We start from the raw sequence: 26,189 nt of genomic DNA on the forward strand, positions 1-26,189 counted from the left end.
GCCCTCTGGACACTTCTATCTATTATATTTGGCTGGAAGCACCACGGTGGATGTTTGCAGCTGCAGGAGGGTGCCTGTCCCTGGAACTTGTATATATATATGTATATATGTGTGTGTGTGTGTGTGTGTGTGTGTGTGTGTGTGTGTGTGTGTGTGTGTGTGTGTGTGTGTGTGTGTGTGTGTGTGTGTGTGTGTGTGTGTGTATATATATATATATATATATATATATATATGGTACTTGTGAGTTATCTGGACGCCCGATTTTTTGATTGTATGCCTTAAGTTAAGGCATACAATCAGATGCGATGCGATGCGATATCGCATCGCATCGCATGCGACCATCGGATGCGATGACCCGATTTTTCCATAGGAATCAATGTTAAAATGATTCCTATGGAAAAAGGGGTCCTTTTCATACCCCTACTATCCAAGTGGGCATGGAGTTGGATATAAACCTGTGGCGAGCGTAGCGAGCCACCGAGCCCGAAGCGTGGCGAGCCCCGCGAGGGGACGGTATTCCGTGTCCCCTCGCGGGGCTCGCTACGCTCGCCACGCTTCGGGCTCGGTGGCTCGCTACGCTCGCCACAGGTTTATATCCAACTCCATGCCCACTTGGATAGTAGGGGTATGAAAAGGACCCCTTTTTCCCATTGAATTCCATGTTAAAATGGACTCAGTCCATTTTAACATTGATTCCTATGGAAAAATCGGGTCATCGCATCGCATCGCATCCGATGGTCGCATGCGATGCGATGTGCCCGATCCGACCCGATTTTGAAATCGGGCGTCCGGATAACTCACAAGTACCATATATATATATATATATATATATTACATACACACACACACACACATATATATAGATATTTTGAATTCCGCACTCCCAGCCAGCATTGAAAAATAATATGGGGTGCTCCTTTAAGGCAACACAGTGTGTCCCAAATGTAGAGCAGGGTAGGATATGGTTAATCCAATAAGGGCACTCACCAGAGTCTCATCATGAAAGGTTTATTGGTACATTCTATCCTGACTCTTGTGCTGTGAAGACGTCAACTGCTGATGTGTCTTGAGAAAGGCCACCTGGTGGCTGAAACGTAGACCCACACCGCTTTTTTTTTTTGACTGGTAATGTACCAATAAACCTTTCATGATGAGACTCTGGTGAGTGCCCTTATTGGATTAACCATATCCTACCCTTATATATATATATATATATATATATATATATATATATATATATATATATATACACATACATACATACATACACACACACACACACACACACACACACACACACACACACACACACTGCAATATGTAATTAGTATTTTTGGAATTTCCGATGTTCTATAGTTTAAATGCATTAATTTTTTTGCTGCAAATAAAAATGGAGTCGACAACAAATTTGGTGAAAAGTGAGGCTTACATTAATCCTTATGTACAGCAATCTGAAGTATAATACAACAGACATCAGAAAACATGGGAGTGAAGTTACAGAGGCTCATACATATATACTGTAGATTTTGTAGCCACACTAGACAATCAAATTTCAGTTCTGAAAATCTTTATATTTCACTATGTACAGTACACATTTCAATCTAATCAACCCATATACATACTAAAACATTAACAAACAAAAAAATCTGGGTACTTATGTTAGATGGGCACCCACTATAGTTAGTACGCTCATACCCCCACTATCCATGTTGGCATGGTGTTGACTTTATATAGTGTGGCGAGCGCAGCGAGCCACCAAGCCCGAAGCGTGGCGAGCGTAGCGAGGGGATGCGGAAAACTAAGCAAATAGCTTAGTGGGCGCCCAACTAACATATAAGTACCAAAATCTGTGCATCTGAATTCTAGAATCTGCTAACTATTGGAATTAAAATGAACCTGTCACCATGAATTAACATTTGAGTCAATAATAAGAAACTAGGTACAGATAAAGCTAGAGATTTTTCTAGAAAATGATCACTTTTGCATTTACCCGCCTTTTAATCAAGCTCCTTCCATTTCCATCATCAGCAAATGCCCAAAACAGAAGAAAAAAGTTCCCAAGGAAAAACATAAAAATAAATGGTCCCTTTCTATATATAAATGAATTTGATTAAAAAGCTGAGCATTACCAAATAAAATGTGTAAGCCGTGTTGCGGTCTAAATTTTTATACTATGCTTCATTAGCTGCATCCACTAATACAGTGGTTCCCAAACTCAGGGGCAGATTTATTAAGCTTGGAGAAGAGATAAACTGGAGATAAAGCGGAAAAAAAGGTAAAAGGAGATAAAGCACCAGCCAATCAACTCCCAACTGTCTTTTTCAAACACAGCTGATTGGCTGGTGCTTTTTCTCATTTTACCTTTTCTCCGCTTTATCTCCAGTTTATCTCCTCTCCAAGCTTAATAAATCTGCCCCCAAGTGACATGGCATTCCCAGTGGTGCCCAGTGTTGTTAGTCCAGGACAAAATTAAATTAATTTATGATCCCATGTGACAAGCAAAACCAGTGCTGGTGGCTGTCAATCATATAATGTAAATTACACACACACAATCCTGTCTTAACTGAAGGGGGAAAAATAAGTCAAGTTTACTTAATTTAATAATTTTAGCTGAATTTCTCATAAAAAGACAAAAACTACTTTCAGCATATGCATTATATATACACAGATGGAGCCTCCTTCATACATACACATGTTTAGAAGCTGGAGGAAGGCAGTGCAATTGGCATGCTCTGAATTCATTGTGCAGCAAGCTTACATTAGGAGATTCTGATTTGATCTTCAAACCCTAATCAGAACTTAGTGTGATTTTGTATGGAGATAACAGATACATTTTAACAACAAATGTAAAGTCACAGTATACTAGCTGCATATGTCTAACATCCTAAACAGCGGTCATACAAATAATTGAAAATCTAAATCTATCCAGCAAACAATACAAATTAAAAAGACAAGTCAATTGTGCTAATGATCATCAAAAAAAACAATAAAAACAGCAGCTCAGAAACGGTACACAACAATAGTTTCCATAGAGAGAACTGTATTTCGAACAGTTTATAGCAGCAGTTCCTGAAAACTGGAGTTTTAGTTTCTACTTCTGAAATCAAAAGGGTAGAAACTGTTATATACTATATATTAAATAGGTAGAACATATTTAAAGAAAACAAAGTGTGCCTCACATATTTATGTATCCTTCACCCATCTCTTTTATTATATTATGACACTTAATTAGAAATGTACAAATGCATGTACAGTAACATTACAGTACATGACGTTAGGAATATTCGAGGTGGAGGCTGTGCATAGAATGGGAGACTGGCCAAGAACTAGATTGGAAACTACAGATAACAAGCTCAAACAAGAGGATATAAGCTATTATCTCACAATCTTCTGAGGACAAAGTTACAGTATATGACGATATCAATACTATACGTAAGAAGTTATCATTTGTTTTTTGTTTAAACAATTTAAGATTAGGTCTAGCAAATATTTATACTAAACGAAACATTTAGATTGTTGTAAACTGAATTTAATACGGAGGAGCACGCTTTAAAATCTACACCAACAAGGAGAACAAGTCGGATCTAGGTTATAAATTGTGTAATAGTGTAGTCAGCGGAATATTCAGCAGATTTGCTCTTTAATTTTGGAGTAGAAATACTACAGCCTTATCTTAAATGTAACACCTTTTATCTGGGATCGAATGTTCTAGGAAAGTTTTATGGAAATACTAACTGTAAATGAGAACCATAAAATGAAGTAGATTTTACCATAAAGTAGAAACACCATGTACAATGTAAACTTGCTATACAGTCAACTGTAATAATAGTTACTTGCAAATGCGATTTTAGATTTTTCCATAGTACAACCAACCCCATCTATTAAACCCATCTATTAAAACTATTACATCAAAGGATAACATCTGATGTAAATATAGAGAGCAACTACAAAGTCCACAATGAGGAGACATCAGAGAGGAAGAGAATAGTTCATGTTTTATTCATTGTTTTTCTTCCGGTTGTTCCTGGGTTGATGGCTGAGAGAAGGTAGAAAGCCAGGAGGACATGGCCGACTTTGCACTGATGAGAGCTCCTCCAACAGACTGACCTGTACAAGCAGAAGGAAGCAAAGTCACACTTTGGTTCAGAAAGCAATCAAACTCACAAAGTAAAGGTGCCCACACACTAGAAATATCTGCGATCTTAAGATGTGCGCATAAATTAGGCTTCAAATCTTTTGCCTGTCCTGGACAAAAGATTTCAGGCAAGCGCACATCTTTACCAAAGATTTTTCTTAAAATCCCGCGTGCGTTCCTATGCATCTTTGGTTAAATCTTCTGATCTTTCATGCAGCACGTAAGATCAGAACATGTAGCAAAAGATCCACGGGAGCACGCATCGGACGGAAACCGGACGATTTTCGACCGATTATCGGTAAACATCGGATGATATATCAGCTGATTTATCGGAAATCGGCTAAAAAAAATCGTTCTAGTGTGTGGGCTCCTTCACATTGCTCAGCTTCAGCAAGCAGCAACATTAGTCACCTGAAATCAGTGTACTTCACATCCCAACTCTCCCTGGTTTCACATATAATTATTGTAAAACTACCAGGATTTTTTATAAAAAAATATCTAAAAATAAATTATGCTTATTTTGTGGCTGTTGGGTAACATCTTACTTAATATAAATGACTGAAAGATTGAAACAATGATTAGTAATAATAATGCTAAAAAACAAAAACAAATAAAAATAAGAACAGATCTTTCAATTATTAAATGTACGCTGAAAGAGTGTACTGTGGGGGAAATGGCTTGTGGGATAACAATTAATGCTTCATATACAGCATATATGGGGGGGACGGGACGGGGACGTATACGGCTATTGGAACCGTCCTAGTACTTTGTTGCCATGATTTATATACATCATTTTCAGTATGTATAACAAATACATTACATCAGTCATTGGGGGTATTGTGGGGGTCACGGCAGTCGAGCAGGTAATTAATGGGAGTCAACAAACTATGATGTCCTCATGGTTTATGCCCTATACAAATGTCAGTTTGCATTGTGATGATTAACAAATTGTGCGATATTGAATGTCCATGTATTTTATCATTTTTTAATATTTATTAAATTATGGAATTCCATAACTACAGCTAATTAATTATAATAAAATATATTGTAAAAGATACCGTTCTCATCAACAACATTTTTTTGTCAGCCTGCACTGGTACACCACCTTGTTCTTTCACCTGTATTAATTTGGGACCTGACAATCCCAGTACCAGCTGCAGCTAGTTGCGCACCGATCAAATCCCTCTTCATTAGCCTAGGGGTGCTGCGAAAAATGCTCAGGGTGCTGTGATTCAAAAAGTTTGGGAACCCCTGTACTAGACAATATAGATTGTAAATATATCGAGTTTGTTGTATCACGGTCTCTTATTGTAAAGCGCAACAGAACTTCTGCACCATGGGTATGACATTGCCATGCCAAAACAGGTAAGAGTGGTCTTGCATTGCAACGATGAATGCAGCTATATTTGTAGTTGTCTGTTTCTATTTTTATGTAATTTAATGCATTATTATAACCATATCATGAACTATTGAACATTTATCATTTTAACTCTTGTCTATTTTGGTAAAAATGTCTACAGTAATAACCTTACAGTCTAGGTCAATTTCAAGGGCATAAACCAGGCGGAATAAGGTTTAAGGATCCATAGCGCATCCCACTAACAGATCATATGGATTCATATGCCTCTTTCTTTCTCCAGCCCATGTACCTAATTTCTTTCTTCAGATATATCCAAACGATGTGCTATGTACAACCCCCTCTCTAGATTTAATGATTTTCTGTTTTGCAGCCTAAATTGTTCCCAAAATACCTTTTTTCTGACCCTTAATCTGTTATGTGTAATATATGTCCCAAGACATAACAGAAGATGGCCATTTTGTGAGGACACATTAGTAGTTACTACACCTTGGCTTCTGGTAAATTTGAGAAATGTAGCCATTATGATAAATGCATAGAAATCGATTGGATAGCAGACAGGGTTTTGGGAGGTCAATCACACAGGACCACAATATTGGTTTTTGTATTCGGAAATAAGGCCCCCCGTTGAGTACAGTAATGGATATTTTATATGAAATATATGGGGGTGTGCTACCACAGCTTCACAAGCAAGAATTAGAAAAAGAAAAAAAGATTCGTCTCTGTAGTGGTGCACCAACAAGAATAAATTTGAGACCTAAAATATACCTTTTATTGGGTTAATTATTAAAAAGCTGCGCGATATGACAAACTACATGAAACATAGACAAGTGAATATAGTGCAAGTTAAAAACTTGGGCTCATGCGGTGTCCCTTAGCACTTTCTTTCTAAATTGCTTTGTTAATTTTTATCAATGCGTCTCTTTCCCTAAGTATCGGCTATATAGCCTGTATGTGACTCGGGGGACACGTTATATATTAGTAAATCTTATCGATCAGTACCCTCTTGTCTGTATGCAGAGTCTCATTATTGTCAAATACTCATCAAGTGCTATGCGCAAAACCCAGTCCCCATTGGTGTCTCAGGTCACTGTCTTGTATTAGATGAGAACATGAATAAACGTTTTACCCAATGTGAAATTGTGTCTGTTTGTGTTTTTGTTACACTGAGCATGTATGTCTGCAGATAATGAGACATATGTTGCAAGATGCTACAGTATCTACTGCGTTTCTGATTAACTGGCAGTGCTCATATTTTTCACTGTGTCATATCGGTCCTACTGTTGGACCAACACAGTGATTTGCGGATGTGTTGTAATCAAGCCAGCAGGCAGATATCGCCTGGTGTGTGCCGCGTCGATTGGTTGATCTGCAGGTGTAAGATTCACCATGCATTAGCCTATTAGTGGCTTATGGTCTCCGCTTTATTCACTGCAATATATGGTGTTAAACATAGATAGAGTACTGATTCGTGAGGTGGTTAGGTGGGCACAATTTCAATATTGGACCTGAAGGGGATAAGTGCGGCAATATAATTGGACACGCGGGTGTGACCCGGTCCGTGTCAGGTTATCAGGTGAGCTGTGCAGGTTGCAGTTCCCAGTGTATCTGTACAATGGGACAGGCAGGGTGACCTCAATCAACTAAGGTCACCGTGCCTCATGCTGATTGTTGAGGTACTGACAGAGAAACACATTTGCACAATTTTAACAAAACATTAGAGTCCTTAAAATAAGACAAGGGTGTAGGAAGGCTAAGGGAGCAACCGCACGGCTGTGGAGGCCGGCGTATGCATCGCAGTTCTTCTTCAGGGCCTGTATATCTATAAAGTTGTTTAAACTGGGAAAGTTTACAGGCGTCTATATTAAATAGCAACACTTATGTTTTAGTAGTGTTGAGTTTGTAAAATGATGCTGCACTATAGTTCTCTATAATCTCGTGAATGATGGGTAGGGACATTGCTGGTTTTGTAATAAACAATAAAACATCATCTGCAAACAGACTCAGTGTGTGGGTGGAGGACCCCACTATTATCCCTGGAAACTCCAATGATTGGCTTATTGCAACCGCTAGGGGGGACAATGGGCATCCATGTCTAGTACCATTTGAAATCTTAAAGGGAGATGAGAAGAAGCCATTACTAAAGACAGATGCTGTTGGGGAGCTACAGATGGAGCCGGCTTTAACTTTGCAGGGGCTGGCGATCCTATCACCGGCCCTGCCAGCGGCCGGCTACCGCCAGGGGCGCGCGCACGAGACGACCCCCCCCCCCCCCCGAACTGGGCAGCATCTCCCTGAAGCTGAGATGGGCAGTGAGATGCTGCCCAGCCGCCATGATACTGGGACGCACGTGCGTGTGAAACGCACGCGCGTCCCTGTCTCTATCGCCGGCGCAGGGGATCTGGCGAGCGACGGCCAAGAACAGCTGACGCTCCATCTGTATATAGAGCTAAAATGGAGGACAAAATACCATCTCTCAAACTAATTTTCAATAATATTCCTGGAAAAAACCCCAGTGGAGCCTGTCAAATGCTTTTTCAGCATCAAGGGCAAGGAAGATTGACCTCCTCACCGCTTTCTCAATGTACTCAAGATCAAAGACACGTCTGGTGTTGTCCATTGATTGCCTGCCTCGGACGAAACCCGATTGGTCTAGGTGTATCATTTGAGGGATTGGGGGGCTAGTCTATTGGCTATCAGTTTAGAATAGATTTTAAGGTCGGTGCTAAGTAGGGCAAATCGGTCTATAATTGGAACAAAGTGAAGTATTTCTGCCCTGTGTAGACTTCTTTCAAGGTGGATACAAGCTATAAAATAATCTATCCAATCTGACTGGTTGGATTGAAAATCTGGTCATTTCTGTCTATTTTCCAGTTTTTGAGAGTAAATGATTGATTGCAATTTGTTCCCAGACATTCCCAAATTCTTGTTCCAACCAGCCAGATTGGAAAGAAAATCATATAGTGTGTATGGGGATTAAGACACAGTAAAATAAATACTTTTAATTTCAGATCAAGTTGTAAAGTATTCTCTTACCTACAGCTTTACCAGTCTGTACCATGCTCCGACTCGTGGTAGCAACAGCATTGCCTATTTTCTTCCCCCTTTCACTGTTTTGTACAGAGCTTTAAAGTAAAATTACATTTCAGTTAAGCTTAGCAACAGTTTGTACTTTGTAGGCGCTTAGGGGGAAATTTACAAAGCTCAGAGTGAAATAAAATTGTGAGAGATAAAATACCATACAATCAGCCTTTGCTTTAAGTGTTAAGCAGTGTACACATGGGACTCAGCTCTTGCGATTTCGGCTGAGCCACGTGTGTATCAAGATGTAGTCAGAGAGATGGCCATACTGCCAGCCCCGGGAGCCGTGGCCAAATACAGAGTCTAACAAGAATATTCTTACCTGCACTGACTATTTGGCTGGGTGACAGTGATGCTTTGGGGCCACGCATCTCTATCGCCCGCTGTGCACACACGGGGCAATTCAGGCAAATCTTCTAAGGCACAGGTCTTCAACCTGTGGCCCTCCAGATGTTGTGGAACTACATTTCCCAGCATGCCCTGACAGTTTTGGCATGCTCTTATAGGAAAAAATGTGGCAATGCATGTTGGAACATGTAGTTTCACAACATCTGGAGGGCCATAGGTTGAAGACCCATGTTCTAAGGGATTTAGATGATGTAGTCAAAATCACTTAGAACAATCGCCCGTGTTTGGACATCCCTTTAAAGACAGAGTTGAAGCAGAAAGCTGTAGTAACATCTCAGATGCCAAGATGGGCATAGCTGCCAGACTCTGGCATTAGCTGCCAGTCCCCCAGAGTGCTTCAGCCTAGTGCTGATGCACTGTCTCTTCTCCCGGCCAGCTCACTGGACATGCACAAGAACTCACATGCAACCAGAAAACTCCGCAATCAGGGTCAGCACTGTCTTGCTATGGTGTATGGGCAACGACCCCTACAGCTGTCGATACTGATAGGCGTTCATACAATGCCCCCTGTCACCTGCATGCTATCTTGTAGTTAGCAGGGCTAATAATGACATGGGTGCATAGCATAGGAAAAAAGCAGGATCAGTGCAAATAACAGTGCAGATATCGCTTATCCAACATAATGACCATTCATACGTCTATCTGGGTTTGAAAAACATACAGGTGTCCTCTTTTAGTGTTACCGAAATACAACACATGGCATGGCATTCATTGTGAATGTACACTAAGCCACCAGGCTGTGATTCCCTGAGTTATGGCAAGATGTGAGAGGATGCATCTGTAGGAGCCGATGGGGTAGTTCATTATGTTCTAAGGGATTTAGATGATGTAGTCAAAATCACTTAGAACAATCGCCCGTGTTTGGACATCCCTTTAAAGACAGAGTTGAAGCAGAAAGCTGTAGTAACATCTCAGATGTCCTCTTTTAGTGTTACCCAAATACAACACATGGCATGGCATTCATTGTGAATGTACACTAAGCCACCAGGCTGTGATTCCCCGAGTTATGGCAAGATGTGAGAGGATACATCTGTAGGAGCCGATGGGGTAGTTCATTATATTTCACAATTGTATTTCTCCAAGCTTTGATAAAAACTCCCCCATACTGTATAAGCACTTAATTTCGCGAGTAGTAATTTTCGCGATAATGAAGGAATCTGCGTTTTTGCGAGTGGAAAATTTTGCGGATAACTACCGGTCGCATCCCCCATAGGTTTCTATGGGGGATGCGAAGCTGCCCGATGTATCAGCATCGGGCAGCCCGGCATCGCACCCCTGGGCTATCGGCACTGCCGAGCGGGGCAGTGCAGTCAGAGGGGTCGGCGGGGGTCAGCGCATAACCGCGCATGCGCTGACTCCCCGGCATCCGGGTTAGGGCTTCGCAGGGATGGGCTCCTATTGGAGCCCTGTCCCTGCACCCCCAGAATGATAAATCCCTGCGGTATCAGATGATACCGCAATGCGATGCCCGGCGTTGTCATCATGCCGGGATCGCTATAGAATGATAAATGCGCCCTTTAGGGAGGGAAATATTTTGCGCGGCTTTAATTTTCGCGATTACGGAAGGCTCGCGAAAATTGCGAAAATTAAAGCCGCGCGAAAATAAGTGCTTTTACAGTAATCAAAAATGAATCAGTAGAAACATGTTAGTAATAATCTACAGAAACATTATCTATGAACACAGAGGACTTCAATGACAATAAACCTGTATTTTCCATATGTTTACTTACTGTGAAAATCTTAACTTTACATCGGACACACTGTATTGGCCCTGGAATGGATGACTGAAAGAGAAAGAACACTGCTGCACTTAGGATATTATGTGAATATTAAACAATGGTAAAAACAACATCTTGCAGACTGAAGCATAAAGTGTAACCAGGGACTATACGTTTATACACATGCACAGGTAGCAAAAGATCAAACTACAACAGAGTTACTGTACCCAACCCTTGCTCGGCGTTACATTAGAGGCAGTATCTGGATAGCTAATTGGATAGGATATGATATTAAGTGTAGACCCACTACACTTTTGTATTAAATACATTGTTAATTGTATAAATGTAATCAAATGACCTATAATCTAAGGCAGTGGTTCCCAACCTGTGGTACGCGTATACCCCTGGGGGTACGTGGTGGCCCGGCCTGTAATGGCGGCCGCGGCAGTCAGACGAGACTGAGGGGAGGAGAGTGCATTGCGCATCTCTCCTACCTAGGGAATCCGGGTGTCTAAAAAAAGCCTCCAGGCTCCCCAACCCACCGCAGTCTCTCTGCGCTCCCCCCTCAGTGCGTGCCGCCGTCCCCCAGTGCATGCTGGATGTTGTAGTCATCCCTCCCTCCCTCCCTGGCTTTTACTTCCTGTTGGCTTGATGTCACGAATGACTGCCCCGGCGCGTAAAGTGACTGCCCCGGTGTGTAACACTTGAGCGGCGGCTGGAGGTGAGGGAGAACCCGCTGTTCCAGGAGCACCTCACCTCATTTACTTCCATGGACGGTGTCGGCCGGGTCCGCAGCTTACAAGAAGACAAGTCCCCGGCTGTCTTTAAGGTATCTGTTCTACTGGGACAGGTTAGCGGGGGTGGGGTTGGGTAGGTTACACTTGTACTGGGGATGGCAGCGGGTAGAGAGATATACACACAGGGATCTCTCTCTCTCTCTCCCTCCAAAAGAGGCCACACCCTTTTTAGGCCACGCCCCCTAAAATTTCTCACGAGGGGGTACTCATAAATGAAAATCCTAATCAAGGGGTACGGGAGACAAAAAAGGTTGGGAACCACTGATCTAAGGGAATTTATAAAATGTCACTTTGGCGGGCATTTAATCCCAGGCGATACTTCTGATCCTCATAAATATCTGTTTTTGTGCAGATTGAATTTGATCTATTCAATCTTCTTTTTTTTTATTATTTGCATGGATCTGCAAATCTTTTTACTTAGAAATGGCCACTAATTTACACATTTTGCATCAGTTTCCACAAATCTAGATTCAGCTTTCCAAAGAGCCAAATCTGCAGCGGTGAGTTCAGCCTGGGATTGACTAGTGAATGGAAATATTGGTGAAGATTGAATACCCGTTTTTGTGTGTATTTACACGCTTTAAAATAAACGTCTGAAGTTCCCCTACAGCAGGCATGTCCAAACTATGGCCCTCCAGCTGTTGTAAAACATCATGCCTTGCCACAGTTTTGCTATTAGGGAATGCTAAAACTATGGCAAGGCAAGTAGGACAATTAAAAAGGTCTTAAGCAATGTTTTCATAACCATAATACGGGGATATAAAGCACAGAAAAAGTGGAGAAATAGATATTTTACAGGAAGCACAGTAATGGGTGAATAGAATGATGTTTCAGGATAGATAATATGATAGCAGAGGAATATTCATAGCAAAGGATATACCCAGGAAGACACTGGGTCGCATTCAATGCTGTTTAACCCAAGCGTTGGCTGCTCACCCTAGTCTATGTTCCGGGGGAATCCTCACTGTCACAGAACGGTGAGGATTCCCCCAAACAACGAGGCTCATGGCTAATGCAGGGAGCCCGCTGCAATTAGCCGCAAGCCTCGCTGTTTTAGCGGCCACATTCGCAGATTGCCCCTTGCTACAAAAACCTAGTGAGGGGGAAACGGCATATGCAGGGGGGGGGGGTCAGTTGAATACTGACCATGTGAGCTGTGACATTGAGCATGCAGCACTGCTCGCTGTCACAGCTCGCATAAATCATTGAATACACCCCATTGTGTGGGCACATATAATAAGAAATCAGAGAATAAAATCTGAATTATGGGACACACTAAATGCATGCATACATTACAATTATTCTTTTTTTTAGTTTCTAGGATCTATAATCGTACTTTGGATTCACTTCTGCAAGAGCTGGGTGTTTATTGCTGTTCCATACTCTATAGTTGTGTGTGATTTTCCACATTCCTATGAAAGCAGGCCCATAGTCGGACAGCATCTTTTCATTGTCTGTGGACAAAAGCAATTGTGGCAGTTGTAGAACACATGATTTGCTTAAATGAAAATTTCATTGTGAGATCAAAATTTTTATAGTCTTAATATAATGTGCTTGGACAGTTAGGAATGTATGACTACACTACCTGGTTGGGCAGTGGCAGACAGCAAAGAATGCAGGTAATGAGCAAACTGTGCCCTGATCCATTCATCTCCTCCCTCCCAGCCTGTGCCATCAAGGAAGACGTCATCCCGGTTTTCAGTGACATGTTTTACCAAGTGGTCAATGAATCGGAGGTCAGCAGTTGTAGGGTTCAGGATCTTTCTCAGTTCAGGGTCATGAATATGGATCCGAGCTTCATCTACCTTGTAATGCAAAAGAATGATAGTAATTGATATTAGTATGAACATGCATTCTGTTCTCAATCAAGACTAATTCTAGAATTTGACCCTTTGTGTGCCAATCTGAGAGATGCACAAAAAATTGCTAGAAATTCCAAAATTGCAGCTAAAAATGCCAGTGTCACTCAAGTTTGTTAAATATATATATATATATATATATATATATATATATATATATATATATATATATATATATATATATATATATATATATATATATATTCAAATTAAAAAATGTTGTGTAAAAAGATTATGGGTGAAAAAAATAATAATTTACACTGCAAAATGATTGCCGCTTTTAAAAAACTGGAGATTCTTACCAATCTCTCACACTATTACATTTCACCCAATATTTCCTATATAAAAAAAGGTAAATATTACGGTCATTATGATGAATAAAAAGATTTGCCAATTGTTACACCTATTTTGACAAATTCACTTTTCAGAGTTAAAAACAACATTTAAAATTAAAAGCTCTAAAGCAAACATTGGCATTTCCAGAAATTAACTAGATGTGTCCTCATACATCAATGCTGCAGATACAACTAACAGCCCATGTTGGTGCACTAGGTTCTGCAAAATTTTATTATCTGGGGTAATTTTTGACGAAAAGGGGGTATTCAATCCCAGCCACTATTTCCAACAGGGTATATAGCGACGGGCACCTATTCAATGCTGTCTTGTTCGACAGCATTGAAGAGGCAGATCGTCAGAACGTGACCGACTTCAAAAGCGGTCCTTAAAATTGTCGCGATCACGGCCGGATCTCAACAATCCACGGCCGTTTATGCGGACACTCCCCCTTTTTGTCAAGGCGGGACATTGAATCCCGCCTGGCAATACGCGGTCGAGCTTAAGAAAAATGGGCCAGGGTCACGACTGTCTGGAACGGACCCTACAGTTGTGACCCGGGATTCTGGGATTGAATAACCCCCCCCCCCCCCCCTCCTAGTTAGAATATAATGCAGAGAGGGCACAGCTATGGACTGCGCTGATTAATCTGATGTGTGACTTCTGTATAATCGGTCCGTATACAAAGTGCCACAGTATTTTCCAATACAATTTCTGTTGTGCTCCATCACACAGTGTTTATTATACTTCTATTAATCAGCAGTCTCCTGGTGCATCTAGGAAGGACCAGAAGGAATTTCAGCACAAAAGACATCCTACACTGGCAGAGTCGCATTGGAGCCGGCTAGTCATTCATGCAGAGGCGGGCTGGGCCGGGGGTCAGGGAGCCACATGCCCCCCAGGCCGGTGTATTTCAGTTTTCTGGGCCTGGCTCTTGCATCTGACGGCCGGGAGACATAGGATGCTACCCGGCCGCTGAGCTATACCACCAGCGGCTGAAGTTGTTATATTGCCAAATACAGAGCAGCTTCAATTTAACTGGAAGCTGAGGAGCTCCACCTCCTCCCGCTCTGCGAAGTGAGGTGCTTCCTCCTACATCTCCCAAGCTTCTCCGTATAGACAGCGCATCACTGCCAGCGCCGTCCGACTCCGACATCCTGCACGCATCAGCAGGCTCCCGAGGCACAAGTCACACCAAGATGGGCGAGGATGGGGCTGGTTGTGCAGCTGTCATTATTACTATGCTTCCCTGTGCGCTGCGCTATGGTGACTGGCGGGCGGGGGTTGGGGGGGGTAGGCGATGGGGGTTACAGCCTGGAGGTGATTTAAAAGGCATCTGCAGGGAAGCACTACCTGTGACAGTGGAGGGGTCTGAGGGGTTGTGCATAAGTCATGCTGGGCTGCTGGGGATAAAGGGAGGAAAGGCTGAGTGTGCTGCTTAATCTAACACCCCCCCCCCCCCCCAGCCTTAACCTAACCTCCCTCCCTCTCCTCTCACAGCCTACACCTTAATCCTTTCCTCCAGCAAAACCCTGACATTTAAGCCAGAAACCTAAACCCCGACCTGCCCTCCCGCAGCCTAAACCCCGACCTGCCCTCCCGCAGCCTAAACCCCAACCTGCCCTCCTGCAGCCTAAACCCCAACCTGCCCTCCCGCAGCCTAAACCCCGACCATCCCTCCCGCAGTCTAAACCCCGACCATCCTTCCCGCAGCCTAAACCCTGACCCTCCTTCCCGAAGCCTAAGCTCTGACCTTCCCTTCCGCAGTCTTAACCCTGACCTTCCCTCCTGTAGCCTAATCCTAACCATCCCTCCCAACAGCCTTGCCCCCGCCCTTCCCTCCAACAGTAAACTCTGATGTACTATAGCTTAACCCTAACCATTAGTAAGCGTAACCGGTGGTGGTGGGCCACTTGTTTGTGTTGCCCCCCCAAGCTGAAACTTGCCAGCCAGCCCCTGCACTCATGCCAGGTATCTTCGCATGCGGTCCCTGGGTTGACAATGTCTAGGTCACTAGGTTGACCACTAAATGGTAGACAGTCTGAAGCTCACCTTTTTGTCCACAGCAAGAATTTTTATTACTGACATATTTCATTCAAAACCACTGTCATAGCTAATAAGTGGATAGTTGCAAAGGAAATTGGTTACAGCAGGGGTTCCCAAACTGTGCGCCTAGGCTCCCTGGGGTGCCTCAGCACTTGCAGCGGTGCCTCAGGTTGCTGTTCCATAACCAATTCAAAATAGTTTATGGTCAATGTAATGGGCAAAATCAGTGCTTGTGGCTTTCAATTATATGAATCATGTTCCTCACCACATAACTGGACTTAAGAATAACATTTAAGCACAACAAATTAAAATTTAATTATTATTTTTTTATTCTTAGTAACAAACTTTTCGCCTAGGGGTGCAATGAAAAGATATACTAGGGTGTCGTGATTCAAAAAAGTTTGGGAACCTCTGGGCTACAGTATTATATTTTTTCTAGAGTCAGTCTTATGTATATATTCTTATAGTAAATGTATTTATTTTTAAATTCAGCAAAACGTCTTTTAAAAAAAAGTATAAGAGTGTAAGAATTATAAAAACCCTTGTAAAACAATAGTGCTCGCTGCACTTTTCAGGCAATTGTACATAAGAAAAAAAAAAAAAAAAATAGAAAGGTTTTTCACATATATCATCAATAAAGTCCAATTTGCACAGCGAAGTTTGCTGGGTGTAACACCGCTTTGCAGTGGCATTACGGTACACTTCTGTGGATCCAAAAAGAGGTACAAAGATAACTTCATGCTAATATTCATGCTAAAACAGCACATAGGTAAAAAAAAAAATCTAGCTTAAAAAAAAAAAAAAAAAATGGTGCTCATCCCCTTATCTGGGAACCCCTTTAATTTCTACATGCAAACCCCTTTTCCCGTTCCAAATAAATTAAGTTACAAAATGTAAATTGAAGCCAAGGTGGGGTAGGAGCAGAGAGATCAATCATTAATATCCTGTTTTTTGGCTTGTTAAATACAGATTTAACAAAGAAAAACACATTTCTGGAAGTACATTACCAACCTCAACAATGGCATCACTGAGATGTTTCTGTTGCCGAAAGAGGATGTTAGTGGCTCCAGCTACAAAACCACGAACACTCACATCAGAAAGTAGGTGATGCTGCTGCAGTGCCATGTATGGTAAACACAAGTACCCCTGAAATTATAGAACATATTTAACACAATGAAAGAGAAAGAAAGAAAGAAAGAAAGAAAGAAAGAAAGAGAGAGAGAAAGAGAGAAAGAAAGAAAGAGAGATCTCTACAGAACAGCAGCAAAATAAAAACATTGCAATAAAGAAGATGTATTGTAAACCAATGGTGGTACTGGCTAAAAATAGGATCATTTGTATTTTAAAAGAGGATCCACTCTTTAAAACTAGAGGCTTTCATAAAAGCTAATCTCTCGTGATCAGGGTAAGCACCAGACCTTAACCCCTACACCAAGCAGCTAAGGAATAGATCTTCCATGAAGTTGGAGGCCCTATTTTTCATAAAATGTTCCAAATATGGGTGAGAGGAGACTACACTTCCCATCTCCCCCATAACTGTACCTGTATAGCTATTGCTTGGTGATTACCCAATGTAAATTTAAGTACCCAATATACAATATAATATGAATGCAAGGCATATGTAAAAACTAATGATAACATTTAAAAATACAATGATAAACTAAACAAATTATGATAAAATGGAATCTTGAAAGGGTCTTGTTGCTTTAAATCATACAGGACTTGCATATGGCTATGAGTCATCTAAAAATATTCTCATTTAGGATTAAAAAAGCAATAGGTCATATTTTCATACGGTTTTAAATAGCAACATTTTAAAGTCACATCTTCAGATCTTAGGATACCAGACTTCTACAATTATCCACACTTATACTATACTGTATCTAAGCAGATGCACTTGTTTTCCTAAGCTGCATTGAAGTGGACATTCACAGATGAATGTAATAAGTACCCACTATTGCCTTATAATGGTTAACTGGCGCATATTGGAAATTTATTTTCATATTTATATTTGTTTTAAAGAAGTATTTGTGTATCAAGGATTATAAAAATGCTTACATTATGTACACACTGGGCTTATTCATACAGTATACTATTCGCTCTCTATGAAGAAGTCAACAGCTTTTGCGATTAATACATTTTATCACTACAGGGTTGGGCTACATCATACCATAAAAGCAACAAATCAGCACACTATAGTTACTGCATATAACAATAATAAAAAATATTTGATAGATTATTTCCATTAAAATGTGTCTTTATTCACAAAACTGAGCTAATGGGACGCACAAACTTCAGCTTCTGCTGATTAAAATACAACATTCCTATATTAAATGTGTGACCGCGGCTGTATTTCGATAAGAAATAGAACTTTACATTAATGTTTTCCTGGAAAACACTGTAGCATGTAGTATGCAGATACAATCACAGTTGCACACAGAATATAAGCGTGCCGCATACCATCAATTTAATTGTGCATACTGTGTGTTCTGTTTCGCAAATAAGCATTTCCATGGGGGAAAAAAAAAAAAGGCACGCCAGGGCTGCCTAATGAGAAAGGAGGCTGGATGTATGTGGAAATATCTGTAGGGGAATTCCAGGATGGCGATTGCAAGGCAATATGGTAGTACCTTAAAAGACAAAGATGTTGCGTCTTATGGAGGAGTTGCATGCAAAGACTGACCTGCTCAACTAAGAAGCTATACTCAGTAAATGCACCTGCAAGGACAAGTGTGACTAAAGACACACCAAGCGATATTTCAGAGTCTACAGATGCTTACAGTGGGTGTCTCAGACCCTACACATTTTGTCACAAGGATTACATCAGGGAATGGGTTAACCCTTTGTGTGCCAACATCTGTGGGAGATGCGCAAAAAGATCAGCTAAAAATGCCAACATCTGTGAAAATAGGAGTTCCAGCAGCTCTGTGCGAGATGTGCAAAATAGCGTAGCTTACCGTATATACTCGAGTAGAAGTCGACCCAAATATAAGCCGAGGCACCTAATTTTACAAAAAAAAAAATGGGAAAACGTATTGACTCAAGTGGGACCCTCACTCAAGTATAAGCTGAGGAGGGGCTTTTTCAGCATAAAAAATGTTCTGAAAAAGTAGGCTTATACTCGAGTATATATGGTACTTTGTTATATAAAGTCAAATAAAAAATGTTGTGTAAATAATCATTCCTATAAAAAGTAAACATTAAACATTATGATGGAAAAATGTTTGTTAATGCTTTTTGTGCCAATTGAATTTGTCAAAATTGGTGTGAAAATTGCCAAGAAAAGATGCAGACGCAAATGCATCCCAGAATGAGCCACAATACGTTTGGCTTTAGCAATATAAATGTAAACTTTTCTGCCTCGTTAAAAAAAATAATCTTTAACTAGAAGCAGTTTGTTTCAACAGCTATTTTCTTGCCCACCGGAACTATGCCAGGTTGTTAAATCTTGTGTAGTCTGTCTATACTATTCGTTGCCACCATACTAACCTTAGTAAAAATGGCCAAAGGCATTCCATATTTGTCTTCTTCTAGTCCAGATATTAGTCCTGGAACAAATACAGACTGGCCTGTTTTAGACTGAGGCTGCACGGTTATGGGAACACTTCCGGAACTGATTGTGTCATTAGTAAGAGTTTCAGAGTGTCCCGTCCCTAAATTCCACACTTCCCCTTCATCTGTTGCAATGCACTCTTCCAGTATGCTTGGATCCAGTGTTTCCCAGTCACTTTCCACAGATTCAGGGGATGTGTGAGATGGGGGCCTAAGATGCTCCACACTGCCATTAGTGTCCACTTCACGTTCAGAAGCCAGCATTTCTGAATTGCTGTCCTCTATTAAACAGTCATTTTTGGCTCCATTGTCTATATCTTTTGCACTAGAAATCTGAGAAGGATCCGTAGGGCTCCAGTCCATTGATGATGGAACTGCGTGAAATTCTCCCTCATCTGCAACACTCTGTCGAGGCCTGTAATGTGAACTGTCTGTAAGTCCGTGCTCAATCATGCCTGTGTGATGGGAAAATAGATAAAAAACTGAAAATTTAAATAATGTTCATTAGAGGAAGTGTCATTTCAAAACAAAACCAATATACTCCGTTCCTTCAGAAATCAAATGCATAAAATATTTTATATTTAGCATGATATACACATTTATAGCATGAAGATGGTCAGCCACCAAATGATCAGTTTTAAATCAGAAGTTAAAAGGCAGACTAGATGGGCCAAGTGGTTCTTAATGTATCTGCCGTCACATTATTTTTTATTTACTACTGAGCACCTTGATTTCCTTCAAAAGTGGTACATCAGAGTTAGTGGAAAAGCTAGAGGTACTGTATGTTATTCATAGGTGTAGTTGGGAGTGGTTGGGAGTGCTTCCTCTACGAAATACTGTATGATGTAGCAGCAACCATGCACCTAATTCAGGAGATAAATGGGAAAATGTGCCAGCGCTGGCTGTACCAATATATAGACAAGACGGTTCTCAGTTCAAAAACACAATTTAATGTTGACACATACAAATGTAAAAATAAATACATATAAAATTATGTCTTAATGACACATATAAGTGATGAGCATATAAAGTATCACAGGGTTATTGATTGTGTATTTGGGAGCTCCATATAAAATGGCTTGTTTATATATGATAAGTTGTGTAGCGATGTATATTACCATTCAATGAAATTCTGGCAAGGTGGATGAGCCAGTGGAGGTGATGAAGAGTCCTGAAAAAACCCTTGGTGGGGGCTCGACCTCCCTCTTAGGAGTCTTCTCCTTGTATACTTGAACAATTAGGAACAATGCAAATATCTCAGAAAATTGTAAAAGGAACAAGATGGAGTGGTGCTGATAACCTCAGAATGTTGGAGTACCAAGATCTCCTTGGCCAATCCGGAGCTACAGTATCAAGATGAGTCCCCTGGGATCTCACTCTTCAAAACCCGGGAAATCAGTTGGAATGGAGGAAACACATAAGCTAACTTGACGTTCCAAGGCATCGTCATCGCAACCACCGCCCACGCCAGTGGATCCCTGGTCCTGGAACAGAACCAGGGTACCTGACAATTGAACTTTGATGCCATCAAATCCACCTCTGGCAGAGCCCGAAGGTCCACAATCTCCTGGAACACCTGAGGATGCTGTGCCCATTTGCCTTCTAGCAGCTGCTCAGGAAATCCGCTTCCACATTTTTGACTCCCCGAATAAACACTGCCGGCACATTGTTTTCTGCCCATTGAAGAATCCGAGACACTTCCAGCATCGCCATCTTACTGTGTGTGCCCCCTTGATGGTTCAAATATGCCACCGCTGTGGCATTGTCCGACTGAATACGGATGGGAGAACCCTTTAGTCTCTCTTCCGCCTGAAACAAAGCCTTCCAGACTGCCCGTAATTCCAGTACATTTATTGGAAGTACTGACTCCCCCCTGGACCACAGGCCCTGGAATCTTAAATCCAGAGTCACTGCGCCCCAGCCCTTGAGACTGGCATCTGTGGTGACCACCAGCCACTCCCAAGACCGAATTTTGAAGGAAAGAAAAGACTGTCATGTGTGTGGCGCACTTGAAAGAGAAGAAAAGATTGTTGAAAATAAAAAGTAACTTTTAATGTTTAATTTTTAAAATGGCGACATATAAAACACAACATACATGGGTAGAAACTGAGGTAAGAATAAAAAGGAAAAAACAACAAGAAGTTTTCTCCTGCTTAGTGAACCCCACTATCCCTTAATTCTCTAGTTAGTACCGATTGGAGTTAGGCACATTCCATATCATTTGTTATAGTTATTCTCACTGTGGAGTTGATACGTGTGTGCACTTTATTCCAATCCTCAATAATCTACAGAGTGTATCTCTGTTCTGTGGATCCCCTTGAAATTTGATCTCATGTGATTGTGTGCGTCTTAATCAAAATCTCCTGGTGTGTATCCAGAGTTTTTACAATAAATTGGTTGTACCCTTAATTGTCTATGGTAATTTTCTAGTGACAGATATTATTGTCACTGCGAGTCTGCAGAAGACCTTGTATAGGTAAGTGAGTCCAGTGAAATGTTAGTCAATGGTATATGCCATTCGACAAGGATGTTAGTCAGAATCAAAATAGTATCAACACACTTTGTTGCCACTCTGTCCGGTAACTTTATTATACTGTTACACTAATGCGCGTTCGTTACAGATCAAAAAGTGCGAATTATAACTCACCGATAATTCCTTTTCTTGTTAGAGATCCCATGGCAGCCATAACACTGGGATATCCTCCCTTCTCCTAGTTCAGACAGAATGTTTTTCAGGGACCGCCCACCTTGGGTATAATAGCCTCCTCCTCCCTCTCCTCTGTGTCTTTCGTTTGTCTCCGTCTCATCGGTTTCTGAAAAACACATATATCTGGGAGGGATCTAGATGGCTGCCATGGGATCTCTAACAAGAAAAGGAATTATCGGTGAGTTATAATTCGCACTTTTCTTTTACGATCCCCATGGCAGCCATAACACTGGGACATACCCAAGCTATCACAAAAGGGAGGGAGACCATGATATATGCACGTAAAATTTATTACTCTATTCAGTTAGTTTTCACTGATAGAGCTTCATTTAACACATGGTTCCCAAAGTGGGCAGTTGTTATATCCAGGGCATAATGCTTTGAGAACGTATGGGGCGACGACCATGTTGCCGCAAGGCAAATGTCCTTCACCGACGCTTTGGCCTTCTTAGCCCATGACGTTGAGATTGCCCTGGTAGAGTGTGCCTTTATGATAGAAGGTATTACTTTATCTTCCTGTTGATAGGCGTAGACTATCACTTCTCTGACCCATCTGGAGATGGTCTGCTTGGCTGGACACAAGCCCTTCCTTGGACCCTCTGGTATGATGAATAAGTGGTTTGTCTTCCTTATGCTGGCCGTTCTTTCCTTGTACGTGGAAATAGCTCGCACCAAGTCTAGCATATGCAAAGTCTTCTGCTCCTCAGTCTCTGGGTCTGGGAAGAAACTTGGTAATATTATATCCTGGTTTAGGTGGAAAGATGATATCACCTTTGGAAGGAAGTCCGGGTTCGTTCTTAAAACTACCCTGTCTGGGAAGATGACTAAGTAGGGTTCTTCAATCCATAAGGCCTGAAGTTCCCCAATCCTCCTTGCCGATGTTACCGCAATGAGAAACACCACCTTCCACACCAGGTACTTCATCGGAATTTCTGGTAAAGGTTCGAATGGTTGTTTTGCCAGAACTTGTAGTACTAGGTTCAAATCCCATGGGGCTACTAGAGATCTTACCGGTGGACGCATCTTTCTCATGGCTCTAGCGAATCTCTTCACCATCTTCTCCTCCGCCAGACTACGGTCTAGCAGGATACTCAAGGCCGAGATTTGTGACTTAATCGTAGCCGTCGCTAGGCCCATCTTGAAGCCGTCCATCAGAAACTGTAGTACTTTTGAAGTCGGTATTTCGTGGAATTCTTCCTCAAAGCTTCCCCAGCTTAGGAATTTAAGCCAAGTTTTATAGTAGGCTAACGATGAGACCTTCTTCCTGGCCTCCAGCATCATCCCTACTACTTGGTTGGATAGATTGTACCTCTTCAGCACCTTCCGCTCAATTTCCATACCTTTAAGGAAAATATAGCTGGATCTGGATGACAGATTGGTCCTTGCGTCAGCAGGTCGGTCTGTACTGGTATGCTCCATGGTTCCTGTATCCTCATGTTGAGTACCTTTGAGAACCACGGTCTTCTGGGCCAGTGCGGTAGGATGATAATCACCTCCACCCTGTCTTCTGCTACTTTCTTCAGAACCCTGTCTATCATCGGGATAGGTGGAAATACGTATCCCAGCCTGAATTTCCATTTTATTGAAAAAGCGTCCATAGCTAGGGCTTGTGGGTGATAGAATTTGGAACAGAATTTCTTCACCTTTCTGTTGCCAAACGTCGCCATGAGGTCTATCTGTGGGAGACCAAATCTTGTCACAATTGAGTTGAATGTTGCTTTGCTTATCTCCCATTCTCCGGGAAGCACCTCCCTGCGACTTAGGAAGTCTGCTTGTACATTCTCTGCTCCCGGAATGTATACCGCTGATATTGACTGAAGATTCGCCTCTGCCCACGTCAGAATCTTCTCTGAGATCATCATCAGCCTCTTTGCTCTTGTGCCACCCTGGTGGTTTAGGTATGAGACTACAGTCCTGTTGTCTGACATGACTCTTAGGTGTGAACCTAGGATGGCATGGGACAGCCTCTCTATCGATCTCCAGACCGCTAGCAACTCCCTCACATTGGAGGATCTCTGACTCTCTTCTGTCGACCAGATTCCTTGCACCGATCTTGACTGAAGATGAGCACCCCAGCCCAACATACTTGCGTCTGTTGTCAGAATTAGGTACTCCGGGTTTTCCAGCTTTGTGTACTTTGCCTCCAAACCCCTTGTCCACCACAGTAGTGACCTTTTTGTCTTGTCGTGCAGGGACACAAGTTGCTTTTCGCTGCTCTTGTCTCTTGAATAGTGAAGAAACTGCCATTGGAGAGTTCTCATCCTCCACTGGGCCCATGGTATTACCTGGATGCACGATGCCATCATGCCTAGTAGTTGGAATACCTGACACAAAGGAGATCTCTTCTTCAGAAACAGTGACTTTGCTAGGTGATGGATCTTCACGCACCTCTCTACTGATAATGCCACCGCAAATTTTCCAGTGTCTATTCTCAACCCCAGAAACTGGATCTTTTGACATGGGACCAGTTGGCTCTTCTCTAGGTTGATTATCCATCCGTGTCTCTGAAGGAAATTGATCGTTGTCTCGATGTCTTCTTGCACCCTTCTTTTGGATTCTCCTGTCACCAGAAGGTCGTCCAGGTATGGCCAGATCTGGATCTGTTGCTGCCTCAATTCTGCCATTAGGGTCACCAACACCTTCGTAAATACTCTGGGCGATGTCTTGAGGCCAAAGGGAATGCATGTAAATTGGAAGTGACTTCCCATCACCGAAAATCGGAGAAATTTTCTGTCTTGAAGACACACTGGCACATGGTAGTAGGCATCTCGCAAGTCTATTGATGCTAAGAACTCGCCTTTCTTCAACCCCATCATAATTGACCTCACACATTCCATGCGGAATTTTCAGAGTCTTTATCCATGTGTTGAGGTCCCTCAGATCCAAGATGGTCCTGAAACCACCTGTGCTCTTTTTCACTAAAAACAGGTTCGAGTAGAACCCTTTCCTTTTCTGAGTTTCTGGTACTGTTTCTATGGCTTCTATTTCCAGTAACTGCTGGATCTTCAATAGTAGCTCTTTCCTTTGTGTTATGTCTTTCGGAGTCTTTGAGACCAGGAACCTGTTGCAATAGGGCACTTTTACAAACTCTATCCTGTACCCATTGTTGACAATGTTCAGTACCCACCTGTCCCTTATGGTCTCTCTCCAGATCTCCGCAAATCTTAATAGTCTCGCTCCCACCTTCAGTGGGTAGTCATGACCTTCCCCCTCTCCGAAAGGACTGGCGGAAAGACTGCCTGGATGTACTGGCGCCGCCTCTTCTGAAGAACGGCCGCCCCGGCCTGTAGCTCTTCGCCTCTCTATAGCCCTGTTTGCCGACATTCGGAATAGGGAATTTATTTCTTTTGTCTTGGGGTAACCTGGTTGATTTCCCTCCAGACAGTTTCTGGATCATACTGTCCAGCTTAGAACCGAACAGGTAGGTACCTTCAAACGGGAGCGTGATCAGTCTATTCTTAGACCCTGCGTCCGCACTCCATGGTTTCAGCCATAAGGCTCGCCTTGCCGAAACGCCAGCTGCCATCGCTTTTGCTGCCAAAGAGACTGTGTCTAGAGAGGATTCGCATAAATATTCTATGCTCTTTTGCATGATCTCTACATTTTTAAGCAAGTATTGTTTTGAAATACGCTCCTCAATGTCAGTATGCAAGTTAGTTGACCACAGCCTAAGCGCTCTCACCACCGACGCTGTAGCCACACTTGCCTTGAGAGATGTAGCAGCTGTAGCATGCACTTTGCGTAAAGCATTCTCCATCTTTCGGTCCATAGGATCCCTAAATGTCGCGCCATCTTCTACTGGGATTGTGGTTCTGGACACAATTTCGGCAACTGCACCATCCACTTTAGGGACCAAACACCAATTGAGGAGCTCCTCATCCTTATATGGGTACATCTTTTCTAATCTATTATTTGTTCCTGTTCTCTTATCGATGTTTGACCATTCTTTGGTTATCAAGTCCCTAATCATCTTATGTACTGGGAAACACCTGTTCTTTTTAGCTTTGTCTTGAAACAACGGATTATCTTCCTCCGTGTCCACTGGCTCTTTAAAATTCATTGCTTTGTAGATCTTTTTTAGTAAACTTTCTACTATCTCTAGATTAAACGACCTGGAATCCTCAATTTCCCCAGGTTCATCCTCAGAATCCTCTTTTTCCCCGACTTCAGCTGGATAGTCGTCTATTTCTTGTGTT

General features: G+C 42.0%; 1 protein-coding gene across 1 annotated transcript in view; it reads right to left on the reverse strand.

The window, feature by feature from the left end:
• Nucleotides 1-2,369: 2,369 nt before the first annotated feature.
• Nucleotides 2,370-26,189, reverse strand: part of AVL9 (AVL9 cell migration associated) — a 62,682-nt gene continuing 38,862 nt past the window's right edge. Inside the window, exons 10-16 of the mRNA XM_083188439.1 lie at nucleotides 19,224-19,741; nucleotides 16,746-16,880; nucleotides 13,082-13,301; nucleotides 12,833-12,950; nucleotides 10,712-10,765; nucleotides 8,529-8,617; nucleotides 2,370-4,107 (exon numbers count right to left, since the gene is read on the reverse strand). Of these exons, the coding sequence (XP_083044565.1) occupies nucleotides 4,001-4,107; nucleotides 8,529-8,617; nucleotides 10,712-10,765; nucleotides 12,833-12,950; nucleotides 13,082-13,301; nucleotides 16,746-16,880; nucleotides 19,224-19,741 (1,241 nt within the window). The 3' untranslated portion in view covers nucleotides 2,370-4,000. The remainder of the gene's footprint in view (nucleotides 4,108-8,528; nucleotides 8,618-10,711; nucleotides 10,766-12,832; nucleotides 12,951-13,081; nucleotides 13,302-16,745; nucleotides 16,881-19,223; nucleotides 19,742-26,189) is intronic.

This window comes from Crinia signifera, chromosome 5 (genome assembly GCF_055691185.1).
Source record: "Crinia signifera chromosome 5, ASM5569118v1, whole genome shotgun sequence".
In the NCBI taxonomy this organism is placed as follows: domain Eukaryota; kingdom Metazoa; phylum Chordata; class Amphibia; order Anura; family Myobatrachidae; genus Crinia; species Crinia signifera.